Below are 20718 nucleotides of genomic sequence, written 5' to 3' on the forward strand. Positions count from 1 at the left end.
TTGAAAAAAGAAGTGAAAAATATGGAATATTCTGGAAACATCTGAACTACACAAATCTTGTATGGGGGTCCCTGGCACAAAATATTTTCAGATGGGGGTCCTTGGACAAATACACATTATTTGGGGGGTCCTTGACAACAACATGATTGAGAACCACTGGTTTAAACAACAATAGGAGGCCAGACCAAATAAGCAGCTACACTTTAGAAACAAGCCCACCCAATATTTACAAGTGACTTAACAGGAAACCAACCCCCAAAGTTGCTTATAATAAGCAGACATGGCAACACCGCCTTTTTGCAATGCATTTTAGGGCAATGAGAAGGAACGTCGCATCAGCGCACCAGATGAAATAGCAAACGTACTTAATGGGAATATCAATGTAAATGCAGGTTCGGGGTACATTTGTCCACTGAATCATATCAGGACTACACATAGCCTTCTATAAGAATTCACAGTTGATAGATTAACATGGAAACCATGTCGAAAGTAAGTTTTAGCATCAATATTATGCTGAGAATGACCCACATATCTTATAATGAGTCCCAGTCAGTCCTATAATGTAAGCCAAGCACATTTATATGAACTGCATATGAATGCCTCTCTTAGTTTGTGTGTGTGAGTTTATGGACATTTGCATGTGAATGTGTGTGTGTGTGTGTGTGTGTGTGTGTGTGTGTGCGAGAGAGAGAGAGAGAGAGAGAGAGAGAGAGAGAGAGAGAGAGAGAGATAGAGAGAGATAGAGAGAGAGAGAGAGAGAGAGAGAGAGAGAGAGAGAGAGAGAAGAGAGAGAGAGAGAGAGAGAGAGAGAGAGAGAGAGAGAGAGAGAGAGAGAGAGAGATGGCACCCCTGCTTCTCTATAGTAATGTTGTGATATTCAGTGGTGCACGGTAATGAAGTACATGTATGCAGTGGTGTAAAGTAACTAAGTACATTTACCCAAGTACTGTACTTAAGTACAATTTCGAGGTACTTTTACTTTACTGGAGTACTTCCAATTGTCTATACTTTTACTTCCACTCCACTACATCTCAGAGGAAAATGTACTTTTACTCCACTTAACTACAATTATTTTAAAACTTACTTACTAGTTACTTTGCAGATATAAATTATTACACACATTAACCACTTTTAGCCCCATTTTAAACCTACAGTAGGCTATTTGAGAATAGCCGATCTACAAGATCGGCTATTTTCAAACATTTTAGTACTAATACTTTTGGTACTTTATGTACATTTTGATACCAATACTTTTGTACTTCTACTCAAGTAAATGTTGAATTCCGGACTTTTACTTGTAGCAGAGTAACTGTTACAGAGAGAGAGAGAGAGAGAGAGAGAGAGAGAGAGAGAGATGTGTGGGTGTCTCCATCTGGGTTAGCGGATGTTTTTTTGCACAGACCCCTGAGTGTGTGTGTGTGTGTGTGTGTGTGTGTTCTTGTGTATCGGTGAGGAAAGAGTATTGACAAATAGACCAATAAGACAACATGTCCCCTGTCAGAGACAGGAACAAGAACACACACACACACACACACACACACACACACACACACACACACACACACACACACACACACACACACACACACACACACACACACACACACACACACACACACACACACACACACACACACACACACACACAGGGGTCTGTGCAAAACATCCGCTAACCCAGAAGGAGACACCCACACATCTCTCTCTCGTGTGTCTGCATTCACCTAATGCACCTATGTGTGTGTGTGTGTGTGTGTGTGTGTGTGTGTGTGTGTGTGTGTGTGTGTGTGTGTGTGTGTGTGTGTGTGTGTGTGTGTGTGTGCACGCGCACGCATGTGTGTGCAATGTGGCTGTGTGTGTGTGTGCGTGCATGCCTGTGTGTGCGTGTGTGTGTGTGCAAGGTCAGGACATTGACATATAGGGCGATAAGAGTCATATTTTCCCCTCTCGGTACACAGAGAGTGACACATATCTCAGAAATGATGACAAACGAGTGTGGCTGTGTGTGTGTGTCTGTGTCTGTGTGTGTGTGTGTGTGTGTGTGTGTGTGTGTGTGTGTGTGTGTGTGTGTGTGTGTGTGTGTGTGTGTGTGAGAGAGGTGTCCCTACTGAAATGTGAAATTGTGAAAAATGATATGTGTTTCTTGTGAAGTGAAATAAAGTTCAGAATGAGTGTTATTTGTAACAGAGACAACAAGAGAGTTATGCTGTGCAGACAGACAGACAGACAGACAGACAGACAGACAGACAGACAGACAGACAGACAGACAGACAGACAGACAGACAGACACTTACTGCTGCTGGGTATGAGGTCTCGGTCAGGGATGAACAGCTTGTATCCATAGTGTTTCTCCAGGACATCAGGTAAGATCTCCAAGGCAAACGTCTCCTCGTCACTGCAGCCCCTGGTGGAGGGAGCGGACCATTACACACCAGACCAGAAAAAAAACATGTTAACACATTCCCTGCCAGAGGGTTTTTTTTTATTTTACTTCCCCCAGTGCCAGTGTTTAATTTTGGATTTTTTAGGAGCCGAGATACAGGATTTTAAAGTAATAAGTTAACCAAGGAGTGAATGGAGCTAGAAATCTTTGGATCGTGATATCTCTGGTTCTGTGTGGATAAATTGAAAAAAAAAAAAGACCAAAAAAAAAAAAAAAAAAAAAATTGAAAAACGGTTATACTCGTGGATGGATTATCTTGGCAGTAAACGGGTGTATTTTTCATCAACGGTTATACTCGTGATTGGCAGGTAAAGTGTTAATGCACGCACACATGCACGCTAGGAATGGGACGATAATCGTTATTATCGTTTATCGAGATAAAAAAAAACGCTTGTATCATCAACACAAATCGATTCGCCAAAAATAGCAGATCTACAATCTCGCAACGATCGACTATTTTTTTGCCGAATTGTTCCCCCCAGAATAGGGATGCTGGGGGTTCAAGTGGCTAACAAAAATGGCCTTTTAATATTTAAGCATATTTTGATTATCGCGTTAATATCGTTAATCGCAATAATTTTTGCCACAATAATCGTGATGTACGGTAATTGTCATATCGTCCCATCCCTAAATCACGCACGCACATGCACACACACACGGTTACGGCCAGCCGTGTTTTAGTCTGTATTAATTGCATATTATACTGACCTTCCCATTGAGTCCAGATCCACTTTAGTATAGGAGAGGTAGGCGTCATATTCCTTATTATCTGAGAGAGAGAGAGAGAGAGAGAGAGAGAGAGAGAGAGAGAGAGAGAGAGAGAGAGAGAGAGAGAAAATAGCATATATATCTGTTATGATATAACTCTATATTGTAGGGGTGCAACACATAAGCAATCGATTTAATTGATTATGAAAAACAACAATAGAATAATCAATTAGTGAACAATCCCTATCTTGGGCATGTCATCGAAGGCAGTCATAGCCAATAGGAATGGAAGCTGAAAAACTCTGACTGATACATCTTGATCACATGACCCCAGAGATAATGTGAACCGAATTGCGTGAGTCTTGGACAACATTTGTAGGATTAGTGATAAAAAGTGTGTTTTGAGTGTGTGTGTGTGTGTGTGTGTGTGTGTGTGTGTGTGTGTGTGTGTGTGTGTGTGTGTGTGTGTGTGTGTGTGTGTGTGTGTGTGTGCGTGCGTGCGTGCGTGCGTGCGTGCGTGCGTGCGTGCGTGCGTGCGTGCGTGCGTGCGTGCGTGCGTGCGAGTGATGGAAAGTAACTAAGTACATTTACTTAAGTACTGTACTTAAGTACACGTTTGAGGTATTTGTACTTCACTTGAGTATTTCCAATTTCCAATACTTTTACTTCTACTCCATTACATTTCAGAGGCAAATATTGTACTTTTACTCCACTACAATTATTTGAAAACTTTTCAGATATAAATTATTATATTATGAAACATATATTAACCACGTCAGCCCTATTTTATACCTAGGCTATTTGAAAATAGCCGATCTACAAGCTCACAACGCGTTGCAAGCTTGTAGATCTGCTATTTTCAAATATTTAGTACTTTTACTTTTGGTACTTTAATTACATTTTGATGCCAACACTTTTGTACTTTTACTCAAGTAAATTTTGAATTCTGGACTTTTACTTGTATTGCAGTATTGGTACTTTTACTTAAGTAGAGAATTTGAGTACTTTTTCCACCACTGTGTGTGTGTGTGTGTGTGTGTGTGTGTGTGTGTGTGTGTGTGTGTGTGTGTGTGTGTGTGTGTGTGTGTGTGTGTGTGTGTGTGTGTGTGTGTGTGTGTGTGTGTGTGTGTGTGTGTGTGTGTGTGTGTGTGTGAGTGAGTGAGTGAGTGTGTGTGTGTGTGTGAGTGTGTGTATGAGAGCTTTTACCATCCTCCGTCTCGTCACTTCCGAAGTGCCTCCTGTAGCAGAGCATGATCTCCAGGTTGTAGCACTTATAGATGGCTGTGAAGACCCCCAACAGCAGCAAGATCACCCCCAGACCACCGGCCAGCTCCAGACGATACATGTCTGAGTGATAAGAGAGAGGGAGTGAGGGGGAGAGAGAGAGAGAGAGAGAGAGAGAGAGCGAGATAGAGAGATAGAGAGAGAGAGAGCGAGCGAAAGAAAGAATGAAAAAAGAAAGAAAGTAAATAAGGAATAGTCCTACAGAGACAGAGGTACTTTTACTCGACAACAATTATTTGAAAGCTTTGGTTACTAGTTACTTTGCAGACATAAATGAGTTTATTATAAAACTACATTAACCACTTTAGCCCTATTTTATACATAGGCTATTTGAAAATAGCAGATCTACAAGACACAGACACAGGTGCAACGTGCACGCACGCACGCACGCACGCACGCACGCACGCACACACACACACACACACACACACACACACACACACACACACACACACACACACACACACACACACACACACACACACACACACACACACACACACACACACACACACACACACACACACACACACACACACACACACACGAAATGTGTCTTTATTGTGATGCTACTCTTCTGTACCTACTGTACTTCTATGCCCTGTATCTGTAACTTTTACTGCTGTGCTGAATTTCCCCTGAGGGATCAATAAAAGTATCTATCCAGCTATACACACACGCACACGCATGAACGCACGCACAGACACACATGCATGCACACGTGACATTTTATGAGTCGTGTGTGTGTGTGTGTGTGTGTGTGTGTGTGTGTGTGTGTGTGTGTGTGTGTGTGTGTGTCTGTGTGTGTATGACTGATAGCGCTATCATTGCCAGTGAGTGTGTGTGGGAGATTAATGGGACATGGCTGGTGAATGACACTGTGGGAAATATGATATATTACCATCGCGTGCGCGTACACGTGCGCACACACGTGCGTGCGCGCACACACACACACACACACACACACACACACACACACACACACACACACACACACACACACACACACACACACACACACACACACACACACACACACACACACACACACACACACACACACACACACACACACACGTGCTATCCCCACTCCCCTCATCTCTACCCTCTCCCACAATGGAAATGGTGCATTTCACCCTTTTAACCATTTAAGACCTGGAACGCATCTGTGTCACTTTAGATTTCTTTGGTTATTCAAAAAATAGCAGATATACAAGCTCATAGCATGCCGCGCTACGAGCTTGTAGATCTGCTATTTTTGAAAAATCTTGAAAAAGAAATTGAGCTTGTAGCAGAACTGAGCTTGTAGCAGATCTACAAGCTCATAGCGCGGCACTCGGTGCCGCGCTATGAGCTTGTAGATCTGCTACTTGTAGATCTGCTATTTTAGATTTTTTTAAAGAATCGCCTCAGGTCTTAATGGGTTAATAATGGTGTGACAATGTATGCATTTTACATATCGTCAGCAGGCACCTGTCAGCAGGGAGTGTTCTGCAAGCTGGAAACACTGCGCGAAGTGATGCATTTTGAGCTTGTAGATCTGCTACTTTTGCTGTTGAATTTGAATCCTGAAAAGTCACAGTTTTGGTTTCCACCTGACAGAGACGATATGTCTAATATCAATAAAGAGGTTAAAGTCAATGTCCCCGTCCCCTCTCTCTGTCTACCCACAGACACACTCAGCCACCCTCACTTTAAAATGTTTAAACTTAATGGTCAGATGTACAAGCTCACAACACGTTCCGACACGGTGCGTCGCGTTGTGAGCTTGTAGGTCGGCTAATTTGGCTGCTTTTGTGTGTTACTCTAATATGGGCAAAGTAGGGCATTAATTCACAAAAAAAAAGTTTCAAATATTGATATAGAGTTTCAAATATGGAGATATGAGGTTTCTGCTCGACGGCGACAATATCACATCCACCCTCCTGTCATTCTTGTACAGGGATCAGTTGGTGCACGTGCAGTTACAACGCTCCACCACAAGAGGTCTCTCCAGCTCTATTCTTCTACTAACGATTCGAGGGAGAGAGAGAGAGAGAGAGAGAGAGAGAGAGAGAGAGAGAGAGAGAGAGAGAGAGAGAGGGAGGGAGAGAGAGAGACAGAGAGAGAGAGATGAATAGCGGTAGAAAGGGTGGGTAGGGAGGGGAGAGAGTGTGTGAGTGAGAAAGAGAGAGCCGTGATGAGGGTGAAGACTAAATGGTTGTCCAAGGAAGAAGAAAAATAGTGAAATTTAACTAATTGCCAAATATTTGCTCTTGCAGTGAAGTGAACTCAAACAGAATACATTTTTAATGAGTCATATTTAGGGAGCCCCTCTCTCTCTCTCTCTCTCTCTCCCGCTCAATCTTTTGCTCCTCATCTCTCTCTCTCTGTCCTGGTAACTGTTGCTCTCTCTCTCTCTCTCCCTCTCTCCTTATCTCTCTCTGCCCTGGTAACTCTTTCTCTCTCTCTCTCTCTCTCTCTCTGATATCTCTCATAAGTAATGAGGTAGAGTTGGAGTGGTTGCCTGGCTGTGGCGGCACAGCGGGTCTCCTAATATCAGCGCAGGGATATATAACGGGAGCTGAATCTCACCCAGTACCGTTATGCAAGGGATAACTGACAGAGAGACGGTCATTGTTGAGCAATATAAACCCCGGGGTCTAATCATCCTGAAAGGGCTTTATTTCTCAACAATGACCGGCTCGCCATCAATTATCCTGCTTATTACACGGCTGCTTAAAGAAATTAATAAATTGACCCAAAAGTAACAACGAAACCAAGGATTTCGTTGCTCACGGTAATGAAAGCGGTCCATTCATTTATGCCAGGTGCGTCTGCTGCAACAACAACCCTATCGCCAGAGGGAAACGTTGTCATAGTCCATATTCACACGGCGGCCATTTTGGAATTTAACATTGCGTTGCTGTGGCAACTGGGGTGGCAACTGGGGTGGCATTTCATTGACTTAATGGCAATATGGCCGCCGTGTGAATAAGGTCTATTGAACGTTTCTCCAGAAACGTTCAATGACAACGTTTCTGGACCACAAACACGTTACATTTTTAGGTACGTTGATTTTTTTCCATTTTTTTTTCTTTTTCAAAAAACAGTTTTTAAGAATCGCCTCAGGTCTTAACACATCCACCGCCAGAGGTTAATCTCATAATGTACTCACCAGTGCCAAGGTGTTTTTGTTGTTTTTTTGTTTTTTTCATGTCGCCATAGATCTTGTTAAAATCCTTAAGATTGAGCCGTGAACGGTCTGTTTACATCCGCGAGATCTCCCTGTATCTCCCAGTGAAGACCGCATGTCAAACGGACTTCCATGACTGTAGTTAGAGCGGATTACGTTAAACAGTGAAATGCGAGGAGAAAAAACTACAGGAAGAGAATTGAGTTTCAGTTTCGTCTGTAGAATGGGAGCGGGCGTGATCGTCGAAACCGGATCCCAAATAATTCTATTTCCTGTCATCAAACCGGAAACGGAAGTGGATCAAAAAAATTCCGAAAGTGCACCCGGACCGCGCATGCGCGAAAAGACCGCAGCCCGTAGGACTACGGGCTCGGCGCTTAACCGTTGGATTTAACGGCCCGTAGAACTACGGGCCCGGCGGTAAAGGTGTTAATGGGTTAAAGCGATCGGCAGGTGATTTTTCAAAGGTTATAGTGAAAACGCTCTGAATGGCTGGCAAGGGCAGCCAGCCATAGATGATGTTTAACTCTGGCAGTCAATGAGTTAAGAGTATAGGTCAGGGTGAGGTTTGGGCATAGTTGTATATGAGTTTAGGTCAGGAAAAGGAGCATGTGATTGTTCCCTGAATAATGTGCGCCAACTAAAAATACAAGTAGACCCTATAGTCCAACTATTAGATTTAAGGAGTGAAGTTGTCTTTTTGTGAGGTTAAGGTTAGGATTAGAGCGTACCTAATTGTCGCACACACTCACGCACGCGCGCACTTGCACACACACAATTAAATTCATTTTCATCGGCTTTCTTTAGTACTTGACAGGGTGCCAAAGCAATTTTTCAAAAATAATAGTAGAATGATTAAGAGAGAAAATGCAAAAATAATCAACCTTATTGCTGGGTTCCCATTAGATATCTCTCTCTCTCTCTCTCTCTCTCTCTCTCTCCCTCCCTCCCTCCCTCCCCCCCTCTCTCTCTCTCTCTCTTCTTTAAGAGAGAGAGAGCGCAGTGAATCTGCATCAAACCATTACCCTAAGATCCTCACAGGGTGAGAGCAATTCAATCAAGCCATTGTGCTCCATACACAGAACGCACGCGCACGCGCACGCGCACGCGCGCACACACGCACACACACTACAATATTAGCCTCGGCTAATGTGTAAAACCATGCGTTGCTGGACTTGCAATCATCTTCAACAATGTAAAGGGGAATTCTGCTCATTTTCAACATTAAACTATGTCCTTACCATAATACCTCAGACATTGTTGTGTGGAAATAAGTATGGGGCGCGGTGGGGGGTTGGGTTAGGGGGGTGGGGGGGGGGGGTCTGCTTATAATGACATTCCCAAAATAGTGATGCCAGGTTGAAAGTGTTTCTATGACATGTGTCACATGTGCAGTAGATGGACAGGCGTGGATTGAGATGCACTCAGCGTTGATCTGAAATCAGATTAAACAGGAAAAAATGTTGGGGAAATATATGCAACAAAAAAAAAATTCAAGGGTGCAAATGACACCCTTGAATGAATGCTGAGGGTCTGTGTGTGTGTGTGTAGGGGTGGGGGGAATAGGTGAGCACAAAAATGCTTTAGAATGCAGCAGTGACTCAACGCAGCCTGCCTCATTGACAGTCGAGAGGAGCGAGCGAGCGCGCGCGCGCGCGCGCGCGCACGCACGCACGCACGCACGCACACACACACACACACACACACACACACACACACACACACACACACACACACACACACACACACACACACACACACACACACACACACACACACACACACACACACACACACACACACACACACACACACACACACACACACACACAATTGAGGTGATTCACGTGGAATACAAAAACTACTCTTGTCACGTTACTGCGCGTGTCTGCACGTAGACGTACGGTAACACTGTGATGTTGTGTTCTGGGTCGACACGGTGACTGTCAACACATGGTCTCATATACATCACTGCATGGGCCTATGGGGAACTATGTATAGATGTTGTGTGATTTAAATATACTATAGTCCATACCCGGGGATGTGTGCAGTCAAAGTATTAACAGACTTTGGGTTATGTGCTGTGCTGTATACAGCAGTAGTCCCAAACCTTTTTGGCCCCAAGCAGTGTTGATTTTGACAACAACTTTTGATTTAGTTTTAGTCATAGTCTTTTGAATAAAATTCCATTCATCATATTAGTCATATGTTAGTCATCTGATTTTTTTTCCGTTTTTGTCTAGTTTTAGTCGACTAAATATCATAAGATCATAGTCGACTAAATGTACAGTCGATTTAGTCGACTAAAATGTATTTTGGCGGTGCCGTGATGGCGTCGTAATGGCTGACTTTACACTTGGTTGCATGCTGAAAATAGCAGATCTACAAGCTCACATAGCAGACGCGTTGTGAGCTTGTAGATCTGCTATTTTCAGAGCGCAACATCCGAGTGCAACCAAACATAAAATGACTTGTCTTTTAGTTCTACTGGATCTCTTCTGCACTAGTCCCTCCTTGACATTTTAGTCTTTTATTTGTTGACGAAATTGTCAAAATATTTAGTCTTAGTTTTAGTCATCATAGCTTAGCTTTTATATAGTTTTTATTTACTTTTCGTCAGTGAAAAAAGGTAGTCGACCAACATTTTTCGTCATAGTTTTAGCCGACAAAATCAACACTGGCCCCAAGGGGCTATACAATACCATATTCATTACCAACCACTCACAATGTATGTCAGATTGTGTGTTAAATGTTGCAGTAACGAAGAAGCATTTATCCATTACTATAGCCAACAATGTGTATAACATTGTGCTTTCCAGTTGCATAATGGAGATATTTGATATTGGTATGAGTAATGTGACTGCATGTCGTGGAGACTTTGGTGAGACAGGGGTTAATGACTATGAGTTGTTACGTTAGCTCTGTGTAGAATTACTGGTCTGCCTTAAGTCAGTCCACCTTAAGGCCAGGTTAGCTCATTTCATTAGCTTATTTACTCCGTGACATCGTGTCTAATGGTGGCGAGCCAATAGATAAGCATTATTGTTATTATTATTATCATTATTATTATTAGTCCATACCCGGGGACTATAATAATAATAGAGCCTCTCGCTCTTAAAACGCAGTGTGAGTGTACACGGCCCGTAAATTAAAGTCCTTTATAAGTTTAAGCACGCTCTCCGTGTGCGCCACGGACGGCAACAGCATAACAGAGTGGGTCCGCAGATTCCACGCATGCGCAGTTTGATGATAATCCCATAGCTTGCGGGCTGTAACCATGCCGACGATAGCTCCCATAGCCCGAATGCGGAATATCCGGGTGTTTACATAAAAACGCTAATGAACAGCTTACATTTTGGGAGAAAAGGGAAAAAGGGGCGTCGCTGTTTGGTGCGTATGCTAATGGCCAATGCCAGCCCGTGTGCAAATAAATGCAGATCAATTTGCTCCATGCAGCCACTGAGGAGAACCGGGCAGAACAGAGAGAGTTTGAGGACAGGTTTTGGGGAGACGTTTTGGCGACAGTGGTTTGGGGAATTATAAGAGGATATAGAACAGTGGTTCTCAACCAGTGGTCCGGGAACCACCAGTGGTCCTTGAGGGGATTTCAGGGGGTCCCCAGACAAATTAATAGTTAGGAACCAAATTGACCCTCATGTGTCTGTAACTCTGAGAGTGTACAAATGGAACCAAATGGACCCTAACGGGTCCATTTGGTTCCATTTGTACACTCTCAAGAGTTAAATGAACACTAATGTTGATACAGTGTAGATTGGGAACCCCAAGAAATCAAAATGGTTGAGTCCCTGACATATCTTTTTAAAATGGGGGTCCGTGGGCTAATATGTGTCAATTTGGGGGTCCTTGATGCAAAAAAAGGTTGAAAACCACTGCTATAGCACGTTGTGTAGAATGTCTCACACACACACACACGCGCACACGCGCACACACACACACACACACACACACACACACACACACACACACACACACACACACACACACACACACACACACACACACACACACACACACACACACACACACACACACACACACACACACAGTGTCCTACTATATGCAGACAGGGTAATTACAGTGTTAAATAATGACGACCTTCCACTCCTCACTCTGACCCCCCCTGGAGGTGTACGTGCATGTGTGCACAATGTGTGTGTGTGTGTGTGGTCTCCAGGGTCTTGGTTAAGTATAGTAAGATAGATGTGACACCTAGGGGCACACAGCAGGAGGCAGAGTCTGAATATCTCTCTCTCTCTCTCTCTCTCTCTCTCTCTCTCTCTCTCTCTCTCTCTCTCTCTCTCTCTCTCTCTCTCTCTCTCTCTCTCTCTCTCTCTCTCTCTCTCTCTCTCTCTCTCTCTCTCTCTCTCTCTCTCTCTCTCTCTCTCTCTCTCTCTCTCTCTCTCTCCTTATCTCTCTCTCTCTCAACAAGGGACAAGTGAAAGTTACAGGTCAAATATGTGCTTGAGTTAAAGTACAATAGTACTCGCTTTAAAAAATACTTAATTATGCAAAAGTACATGCTTTTAAAAAATACTTGTAGAGGGATCCTATAGGGTTCAAGTGGTTAATGTAAAAATATATCACACAAAGATTTGGCGGCCCCCCCCCCTGTGGTAACTCTGAGGACCCCCTAGGTCGCGATGGGACACGTTGTGAGCTTGTAGATCGGCTATTTTCAAATAGCCTAGGTATAAAATAGGCGTATTAGTTAAAGTATGTTTCATAATACAATAATTTATATCTGCAAAGAAACTAGTAACTAAAGTTTTCAAATAATTGTAGTGGAGTAAAAGTACAATATTTCTGAGATGTAGTGGAGTAGAAGTAAAAGTATAGACAATTGGAAACACTCCGGTAAAGTAAAAAGTACCTACAAATTGTACTTAAGTACAGCACTTGAGCAAATGTACTTAGTTACTTTACACCACTGCACTGGATGTCCCAAGAAGTCAAACGTTTCACTGGAAGGGTGGGACTGAACCAGCACACGTTGACTAAGGCGAGATATGAGTTACGATTCTGTCCCTATCGGGCGTAACTCAAACGGCGCTGAGTCGGCTGATACGCTCGGCAATTTTTCTTTTTTTTTAAAAACTTGATCTGCTCTTTTCCCCCTCTAAACCAAACCTCTTTGCCAAAAAATAGCCGATCTACAAACTCACAACGCCTCGCAGCGCTGTGAGCTTGCAGATCTGCTATTTTTGGCTAAAGTTCTACTCAGAAAAGGGATGCTAGAGTTCAAGTGGTTAATGTAAAAAATATATCACACAAAGAGTTGGTGCCCCCCCCCCCCCCTGTAGTAACTCTGAAAAAAATTGTCGAATCGCGGCGACTCGCTGACGGCTCGCTGACGGCTCGCTCGGCTGTGCCTCTCTTGGCTCAAGTTTGCTTTAGACTGCGCGCCTCCGTCGTTTTAAACCCATTAAGACCGGGAACGCATCTGTGTCTTTTTTAGATTTCTTTAGGCTATTCAAAAATAGCAGATATACAAGCTCATAGCGCGGCACCGAGTGCTGCGCTATGAGCTTGTAGATTTGCTATTTTTGAAAAATCTGGAAAACTTTTTTTTTTAGATTTTTTTTCAAAAAACTGTTAGGATTTAGATCTTTTTTTTGAATTGCCTCAGGTCTTAAGGTCCTTACACACCGGGGCGATTTTTTTCATGCGAATAATACGTTTTTTAAAAAAACCTTATAAAGTCAATGCAAGCTTCCACATCAGTTTCGCGGAGCGAAAAAAGCGTCTTTTAATTATTCGGAACGAGTCCGAATTTTGCGTATATTCGCATATTCGCCGGTGTGTAACCGCCTTAAATGGGTTAAAAACTGACTTTTTTTAGCAGACCCTTTTACGTCTTGGGTTTGAGAACGGCACTTCCGCATTCCTGGAGAGAGAGAGAGAGAGAGAGAGAGAGAGAGAGAGAGAGAGAGAGAGAGAGAGAGAGAGAGAGGGAGGTGCATGTACCCCTCTTCTGCAGGATGGCGTTCCCGCTGCGCCTCCCAATGTGGTTCTCCACGTAGCAGGAGTAGTTCCCCAGGTCGGCCTCCTCCAGCGCGTCGAACGTCAGAGACAGCTGCACCTCCTTCTCCCCCAGGAACTCCTTCAAAACCCTATACACACACACACACACACACACACACACACACACACACACACACACACACACACACACACACACACACACACACACACACACACCATTTTCCATTCATTAACATTTCAGTCAGGATATATGGATACATATTTTTTTATTGAATATAAAAAATATTAAATGAGCAATATATTTATTTTGGTTTGGCAATCAATTGGATGTGCTCTTAGGTACTCTGAGAAAGCACGTTACATCTCAATAGGGACTCCGAATCCCCCGGTACATAAAAGTATAGATCCCAAACGACAGGTGGAGGCTGGGGTGGTGGAGGGTGAGCAGCTAGTTTTAAAGCAGCGCTACTGCAGCATAGACGCAGTGGGCAGCAGCAGCAAACAGCAAGCAAGGAATGAGCGATGCAACTTCCCCATGTAAATAGGCAGTGGTGTAAAGTAACTAAAGTACATTTACTTAAGTACTGTGCATAAGTACGATTTTGAGATATTTGTACTTTACTTGAGTATTTCCAATTTCCAATACTTTTACTTCTACTCCACTACATCTCTGAGGCAAATATTGTACTTTTACTCCACTACAATTATTTGAAAACTTTAGTTACTAGTTACTTTGTAGATACATTAACCACTTTAGCCCTATTTTATAGGCTATTTGAAAATAGCAGATCTACAAGTTCACAACGCGTCGCATCGCGACGCGTTGTGAACTTGTAGATCGGCTATTTTCAAACATTGTAGTACTTTTACTTTTGGTACTTTAAGTACATTTTGATACCAATACTTTCGTACTTTTACTCAAGTACATTTTAAATTCTGGTCTTTTACTTGTAACAGAGTACTTTTACATTGCAGTATTGATACTTTTACTTAAGTAAAACATTTGAGTACTTTTTCCACCACTGTAAATAGGGTGCTCTATTATGAAGTGACTATGTGATTGGTTGAGAATAGAAGCATGGAGCTGAGACCGACCAATGGTCGGTCGGCCAGCAGCAACTGCACTGAGTTCCCTGACAGAACTTGCTCTATGCATGTACGGCGCTCGTTTTATACTTCTATGTCTCCACTACATGTCAAATATTTAATTTTTTACTCAACTAGAAATATTTGAAAACTTACGTTTACGCACAGACACACACACACACTATACAGTATGTTCCATTCAGTGTAGCTCGACAGTGTGTGTGTGTGTGTGTGTGTGTGTGTGTGTGTGTGTGTGTGTGTGTGTGTGTGTGTGTGTGTGTGTGTGTGTGTGTGTGTGTGTGTGCGCGTCCACCTGCGTGTGTACGTGAACAGACATTTTCTCTGTCTGCTTACGCACACGTGCGCACACATGTGCATGCATGCGTGAACAGCCATTTTGTCTTTTCGCACATTCACAAGTGTCGGTGTGTGTGTGTGTGTGTGTGTGTGTGTGTGTGTGTGTGTGTGTGTGTGTGTGTGTGTGTGTGTGTGTGTGTGTGTATGCACATCAGTCTAATGGGATGGGACAGTGCAGGTGCACAAGGTGACACATTACTGACTCAATCATCGCAGAGTGAAGAGAGACACAGTCACAGTGAGGAGGGGGAGATAGAGTGAGATAGAGTGAGACACAACACAGAGAGACACAGTCACAGTGAGGAGGGGGAGATAGAGTGAGATAGAGTGAGACACAACACAGAGAGAGATGAGACGCACAGAATAGGGAGAATAAGCTGGATCTAGTTGTAGTATGACACCTCCCCTTAAAACATGTGGATCACTGGCATCCTTCAAAACAGGCCTGAACATTCATCTTTCAGGAGACCAAAAGGGAAGGTAAAACCACTGTTCCCATAGAAAGGAGATAGCATTCACTGCCTACAGTGTTTCCCCCCCCAGTTTTTTCCTTTTTCGACATAATTATAGTGTGTTTATATGTGTTGATGATATTGTATTTCGGTGTTATTTTTATGCTACGTTGATTAATTGAATACATAGGACCACAATGGAAACAAGTCCCCAGGACTTTTTTTGTGTTTAACACCAGTGAACACCAGTGGAGTTTTGAGATAATCACATCAGGAGCTGTACAACACAGCCATGGGAGTAGTGTTGACTGACACATTTTGATTCAGTTTTAGTCATAGTCTTTTGAATCAAATTACATTTAGTCATAGTCATATTTTAGTCATCTGAAATGTTTTACTGTTAGTCTAGTTTTAGTCGACTAAATATCTAAGATTATAGTCGACTAAATCTACAGTTGATTTAGTCGACTAAAATGTATTTTGGCGGTGCCTTGATGGCGTCGTAATGGCTGATTTTACACTTGGTTGCATGCTGAAAATAGCCGATCTACAAGCTCTGCGACGCGTTGTGAGCTTGTAGATCGGCTATTTTCAGAGCGCAACACTTGTCTTTTAGTTCTACTGGATCTCTTCTCCACTCGTCCCTCACTAACATTTTAGTCTAGTTTTTATTTGTTGACAAAATTGTCAGTACATTTAGTCTCAGTTTTAGTCATCATAGCTTTAGTTTTCATTTAGTTTTCGTCAGTGAAAACAGGTAGTTGACGAACATTTTTCGTCGTAGTTTTAAGTCGACAAAATCAACACTGTATGCGAGACAAGAACGGGAGTCAAATAATGTGTGGTGGAAACATCTTCTACAGAGAGCCTAAAGGACACTCTGTTTCATTGTGTTTCATCAACCTGGCTTATAGCTGCACACTCGTCAGATGATTTGAACACCGTTGTACTGCTCATGCTCAAGTGCTTTGCAGTATATGGTCAGAAATGTTGACACCTTGTTCTTTTGGTCTATTTTTTCGCCTGACCCTTTCTCATTATGTACTGTATGTAGCTTGAGGAACCGAATGTAACATGGCGTCACGTCTCCCTCCCAATGCACACGGCCACATTTATCTGCAGCGAAACAGAAACAATGTTTCGTTGTAAACCATTACAATACCAGTTCAACCACTTAAGACCTATTATGCTTTGTTGACCGGGGTAAACCACTTGTGAGCTTGTAGATCTGCCATTGTCGCTTAACTCATTTACTGCCAAGGACGACTTCTGACGAGACGTCGTCCAAACGCCTCCCCCCCACACTGCCAAGGGCGACGTATGACAGCATTTTTGTTTTTTTTGGTGGGGGGTGCATGGGGGGAAGTGCGGGGCGCTGCTGCGCAGCCTGTCAATGATCCAAGCACCACCGAAGAAGAGTACACCCAGAGATCACGTGATCACAACAAAAGAAATCTAGGCATCGTGTTAAAGGATTTATAAAAGTACATTTAAAAAAAAAAAGGTGTTTTTCAAAAAACAAGCCACATTCAAACGACCATAGCTCTGGAATGGAGGATCGCGTCCGGCCAATTATATGTTTTTCTGAAAAACAGATGTTGCTATATCAGTGGTTCTCAAACCTTTTCATGTCAAGGACCCCCAAAATGATATGTATTTGGCCGCGGACCCCCATCTCAATTATTTTTTTTCCAGGGACCCCCCAGTAGCAAAGATTTGAGTTAAAAATGTTCGTTTTAAAATAATATATATTCAAAGATGTTCACAAATAGTTAAGATTTTTCAAAAATAGCAGATCTACAAGCTCGTAGTGCGGCACTCGCACTATGAGCTTGTATATCTGCTAGTTTTGAATAGCCAAAGTGTAAAATTATGCTTTTTAGCTCAAATGAAAAGGTGACACAGATGCGTTCCAGGTCTTAATGGGTTAATGAGTTAATTGTCTGACTGAATTGGGATGCTAGGGTTGCAGCCAGGGATTCCCACATACTGAAATAAATGTAACACCTCGATATAAAATAAATACACATTATTCTGGTAAAAGGATTCGTCTAAAACTAAGGAAACACACAGAAAACAGCCAAAACTGAGGACAAATTCACATATATGGCCAAACCGTGTCTGAATAAAATGCATTTTTTTTCCAATCTGTAATGTAGAGTATGTTAATACAATATAACTTATACAATTGGGGTGGCTGTATTTAGTACAGGATCTGACTCGGTCAAGATTAAATTCATCCCCTGAGCAAGTAAGCAGGCAGGCTCTATTGGCCCAATGGTAAGAATGTCAGCACTTAATTGTGCATGAAACCGGGTTCAAATCCGGGGAGGAAAAGTTACTATAGTGCAGCTTTAATATAATATTCAAAAAATCACACCCTGTGTGAAGTGGGCGGTGTCTTGCTAGCTAATCACAATACTGATGCTGATGATCATGTACAAAAAATAAATACATTTATTGAAACACTCTTTATGATGGAAGAAACCATAACTTAAAAAAAACTAATTTATGTTTTTTTTAAAGTTATGGTTTCTTATATAGGGCTATGCACATGTGTCATGTGACACTGGCCAATCACAGTCCTGAATAGACTGTGATTGGCCAATCACGGTGCAGGGTTAGGCTGGTACATTTTTGGCCAATCACAGCGCAGGATTTGTTGTACAAATATCCAAACCTCACTTATAGGGGCGGTTTCACCGCCCAAAAATGAAATATCTTATTTGAATATTAAATCGCGAGCTTGTAGGGAGTTTCCCCCCAACGAATACGGACGCTGGGGTTTAAGGGGTTAGCTGACAGTGCTACTATAAAAATGGGTTGTCCGATTTTCAATTGCACATCCTACATTATGTACTTTTTGAGGCAAAGTAATCAGATTACGTCATCCCGATTACCTTAACCGAGTTAATCCGGTAATCCAACGGATTAAGCTATCTGCGGAAGGATTCAATTTCCAACCCAAATCTGTGTGTGCAAGTAGTGTGCATTGGGGCTGTTCAGTGCGTATGTGCGGGTGTTCAGTGTGCGTGCGACGTGCGTGCGAGTGTGTACGTGCCTGTATTACCATACTTATGAGGACCGAATGTCCCCACATAGTAGAATTAGAGAAATAGACCATTTTGCTGGTTCTCACAAGAAAAAAATGTTGTTTTATGAGATACGTTAACAATTGGAAATAGATTCGGAATTTGGAGCTTAGGTTTAGGTGTTAGAGTTAGAGTTTTAGAGTTTTCCCTTCATACTTAGTTGTGCGGCGATGTCACACACATGAAAATTGCTGATCTTATAGATATGCCATGTTTCGGCTATTGTTCAGCTTTCTTCGGCTATTTTCAATGCCATCCTAAAATGTTGACGTACTAAAAGGTATAGTAGCCTGTGTGTGTGTGTGTGTGTGCGTGTGTGTGTGCGTGCGTGCGCGTCTCCTCTGGTGGTTACCATGGCGATTATGGCGGGTTATTCTTAATGAAGTTTGACGCCCCGCTGACAGGCAGACTTCCCCCAGTAGGGCTGACTGTAATTGGTCCCGATAGGGGAGAAGATGAATTCAACTCCCACTTTATTATTAGTATTAATCATATCTGAGAAAAGGTTAAGAATGAGGGGGAGGGGGGGGGGAGTTGTCAAAATAACCCCTCAATCAGTCATATGTCCTTGGGGGGGAAACTTAAATATGGACGACGTTGAAACGGGTGGAGTTACAGTTATCTTTTTGGGGCATTTTTTATGCTATTTCTCAGAGACACAGGAAAACCAAGGGCAGGGACGAGAGAGAGAGAGAGAGAGAGAGAGAGAGAGAGAGAGAGAGAGAGAGAGAGAGAGAGAGAGAAGCGAGACAAGAATGGGAGTTGGATTCAAACCCGGGATGAAGGAACAGCCGAAAACACACAAAAAGGCTTTTCATGAGGATAAGGATAATTCCTTTTAACAGGACGTTCATAAAAGTCCTTGCGGGCTTGTTTCCAATGAGGGCCTGTGAGCAATTAGGGGTTAAGAGTCTTGCTCAGGGACAAATTTCATTTCATCGACACATATGCTGGCGTGGCCTGGAATCGTACCTGGGGCAACCAGGGCCTCTGGCTCCCTAGGCGGGCTCACTAACCACTCAGCTATGGCCGCCCCTTCATGGAGTCAGATAATGTGCTGTGGAAACATCTCTATACAGAAAGCCAAGGACACTCTGTTTCACGTCATTTCATCAACTTGGCTTATAGCTGCACAGTATAGTCATCACAATGATTTGAACACCCTGGCGGTGAAGTGTTTACATGCTCGTATGATGTGTTTGAAGTGGATTCCCTGAGCAGGCAGGCAGGCTCTGTTACTGTAGCTCAAGGGTATAAACATTTGAGCACTTTGCAGGAAACCGGGTTCAAATCCATAGTGCTGTTTGTGGGTTCTTTTTAAATATTGAACCAATGAAAAGTATTAACCTAAGCTTATGACACGGGTTCTTTTTTTTTTTTTTTTTTTTCAGAAAGGTAACCGTTTTGGACATACAGGGTTTCCACCTCGACAGCGACGAGATCCACACTGTTCTACGTATATTACCTATATAGATCATAAATGGGCAACTGGCCCCCACCTTCACTTAATGTGGCCCGCAGGTTAATATCAGAATACAGACATATTATTGATTTCAGCTGTTACAATTCCAAACATGCAAACATGACCCGCTTTAATTACATCAGTCTATATTAGTAGCTTAACTCATTCAGTGCCAAACTTATTTCTGGCTTTATCACCCCTGTGCCAAGGCCAAAAATACATTGTAAAAAAAAAAGTGCTTAGGAGCCGAGATACAGCCTTTTTCAGTAAGAAGTTAAACAAGAAGTGAATGGAGCAGCAAATCTTCAAATCATCATATCTTGGGTCCTGAAAACATTTTTTCAACGTCGGCGACGTCATTGGCACTGAATGAGATGACTAGTATTAAAATGCTATTGTCTTTTTTTATGTCCAATGTATTTGTATTTAAGTTCATAAAGTTAACATAAGTATATAACTAAATGCATTTGAAATTAAATACAATTTTAACTTTTCAGGATTTCCAATAAAAAAATGGCTAAAATAGCCGATCTACAAGCTCAAAACGCGTCGCACTGCGACGCGTTTTGAGCTTGTAGGTCGGCTATTTTTGCTACGTTTGTGTGAAATAGAATGACGAAGTGCGGCATTAATTCATGAAAAAAGTTAAAATACAGAGT

At 42.6% G+C, this 20718-nt stretch overlaps 1 protein-coding gene across 1 annotated transcript in view; it reads right to left on the bottom strand.

The window, feature by feature from the left end:
* il1rapl2 (interleukin 1 receptor accessory protein-like 2) overlaps nt 1-20718 on the bottom strand; it is a gene marked incomplete at both ends in the record, with an annotated part of 446015 nt that overhangs the window by 22932 nt on the left and 402365 nt on the right. Inside the window, 1 exon segment of the mRNA XM_080415310.1 lies at nt 13593-13738. Coding sequence (XP_080271436.1) covers nt 13593-13738 — 146 coding nt within the window.

The sequence above is a fragment of the Gymnoscopelus braueri genome (assembly GCF_963280865.1).
Source record: "Gymnoscopelus braueri genome assembly, chromosome: 20".
NCBI lineage: Eukaryota > Metazoa > Chordata > Actinopteri > Myctophiformes > Myctophidae > Gymnoscopelus > Gymnoscopelus braueri.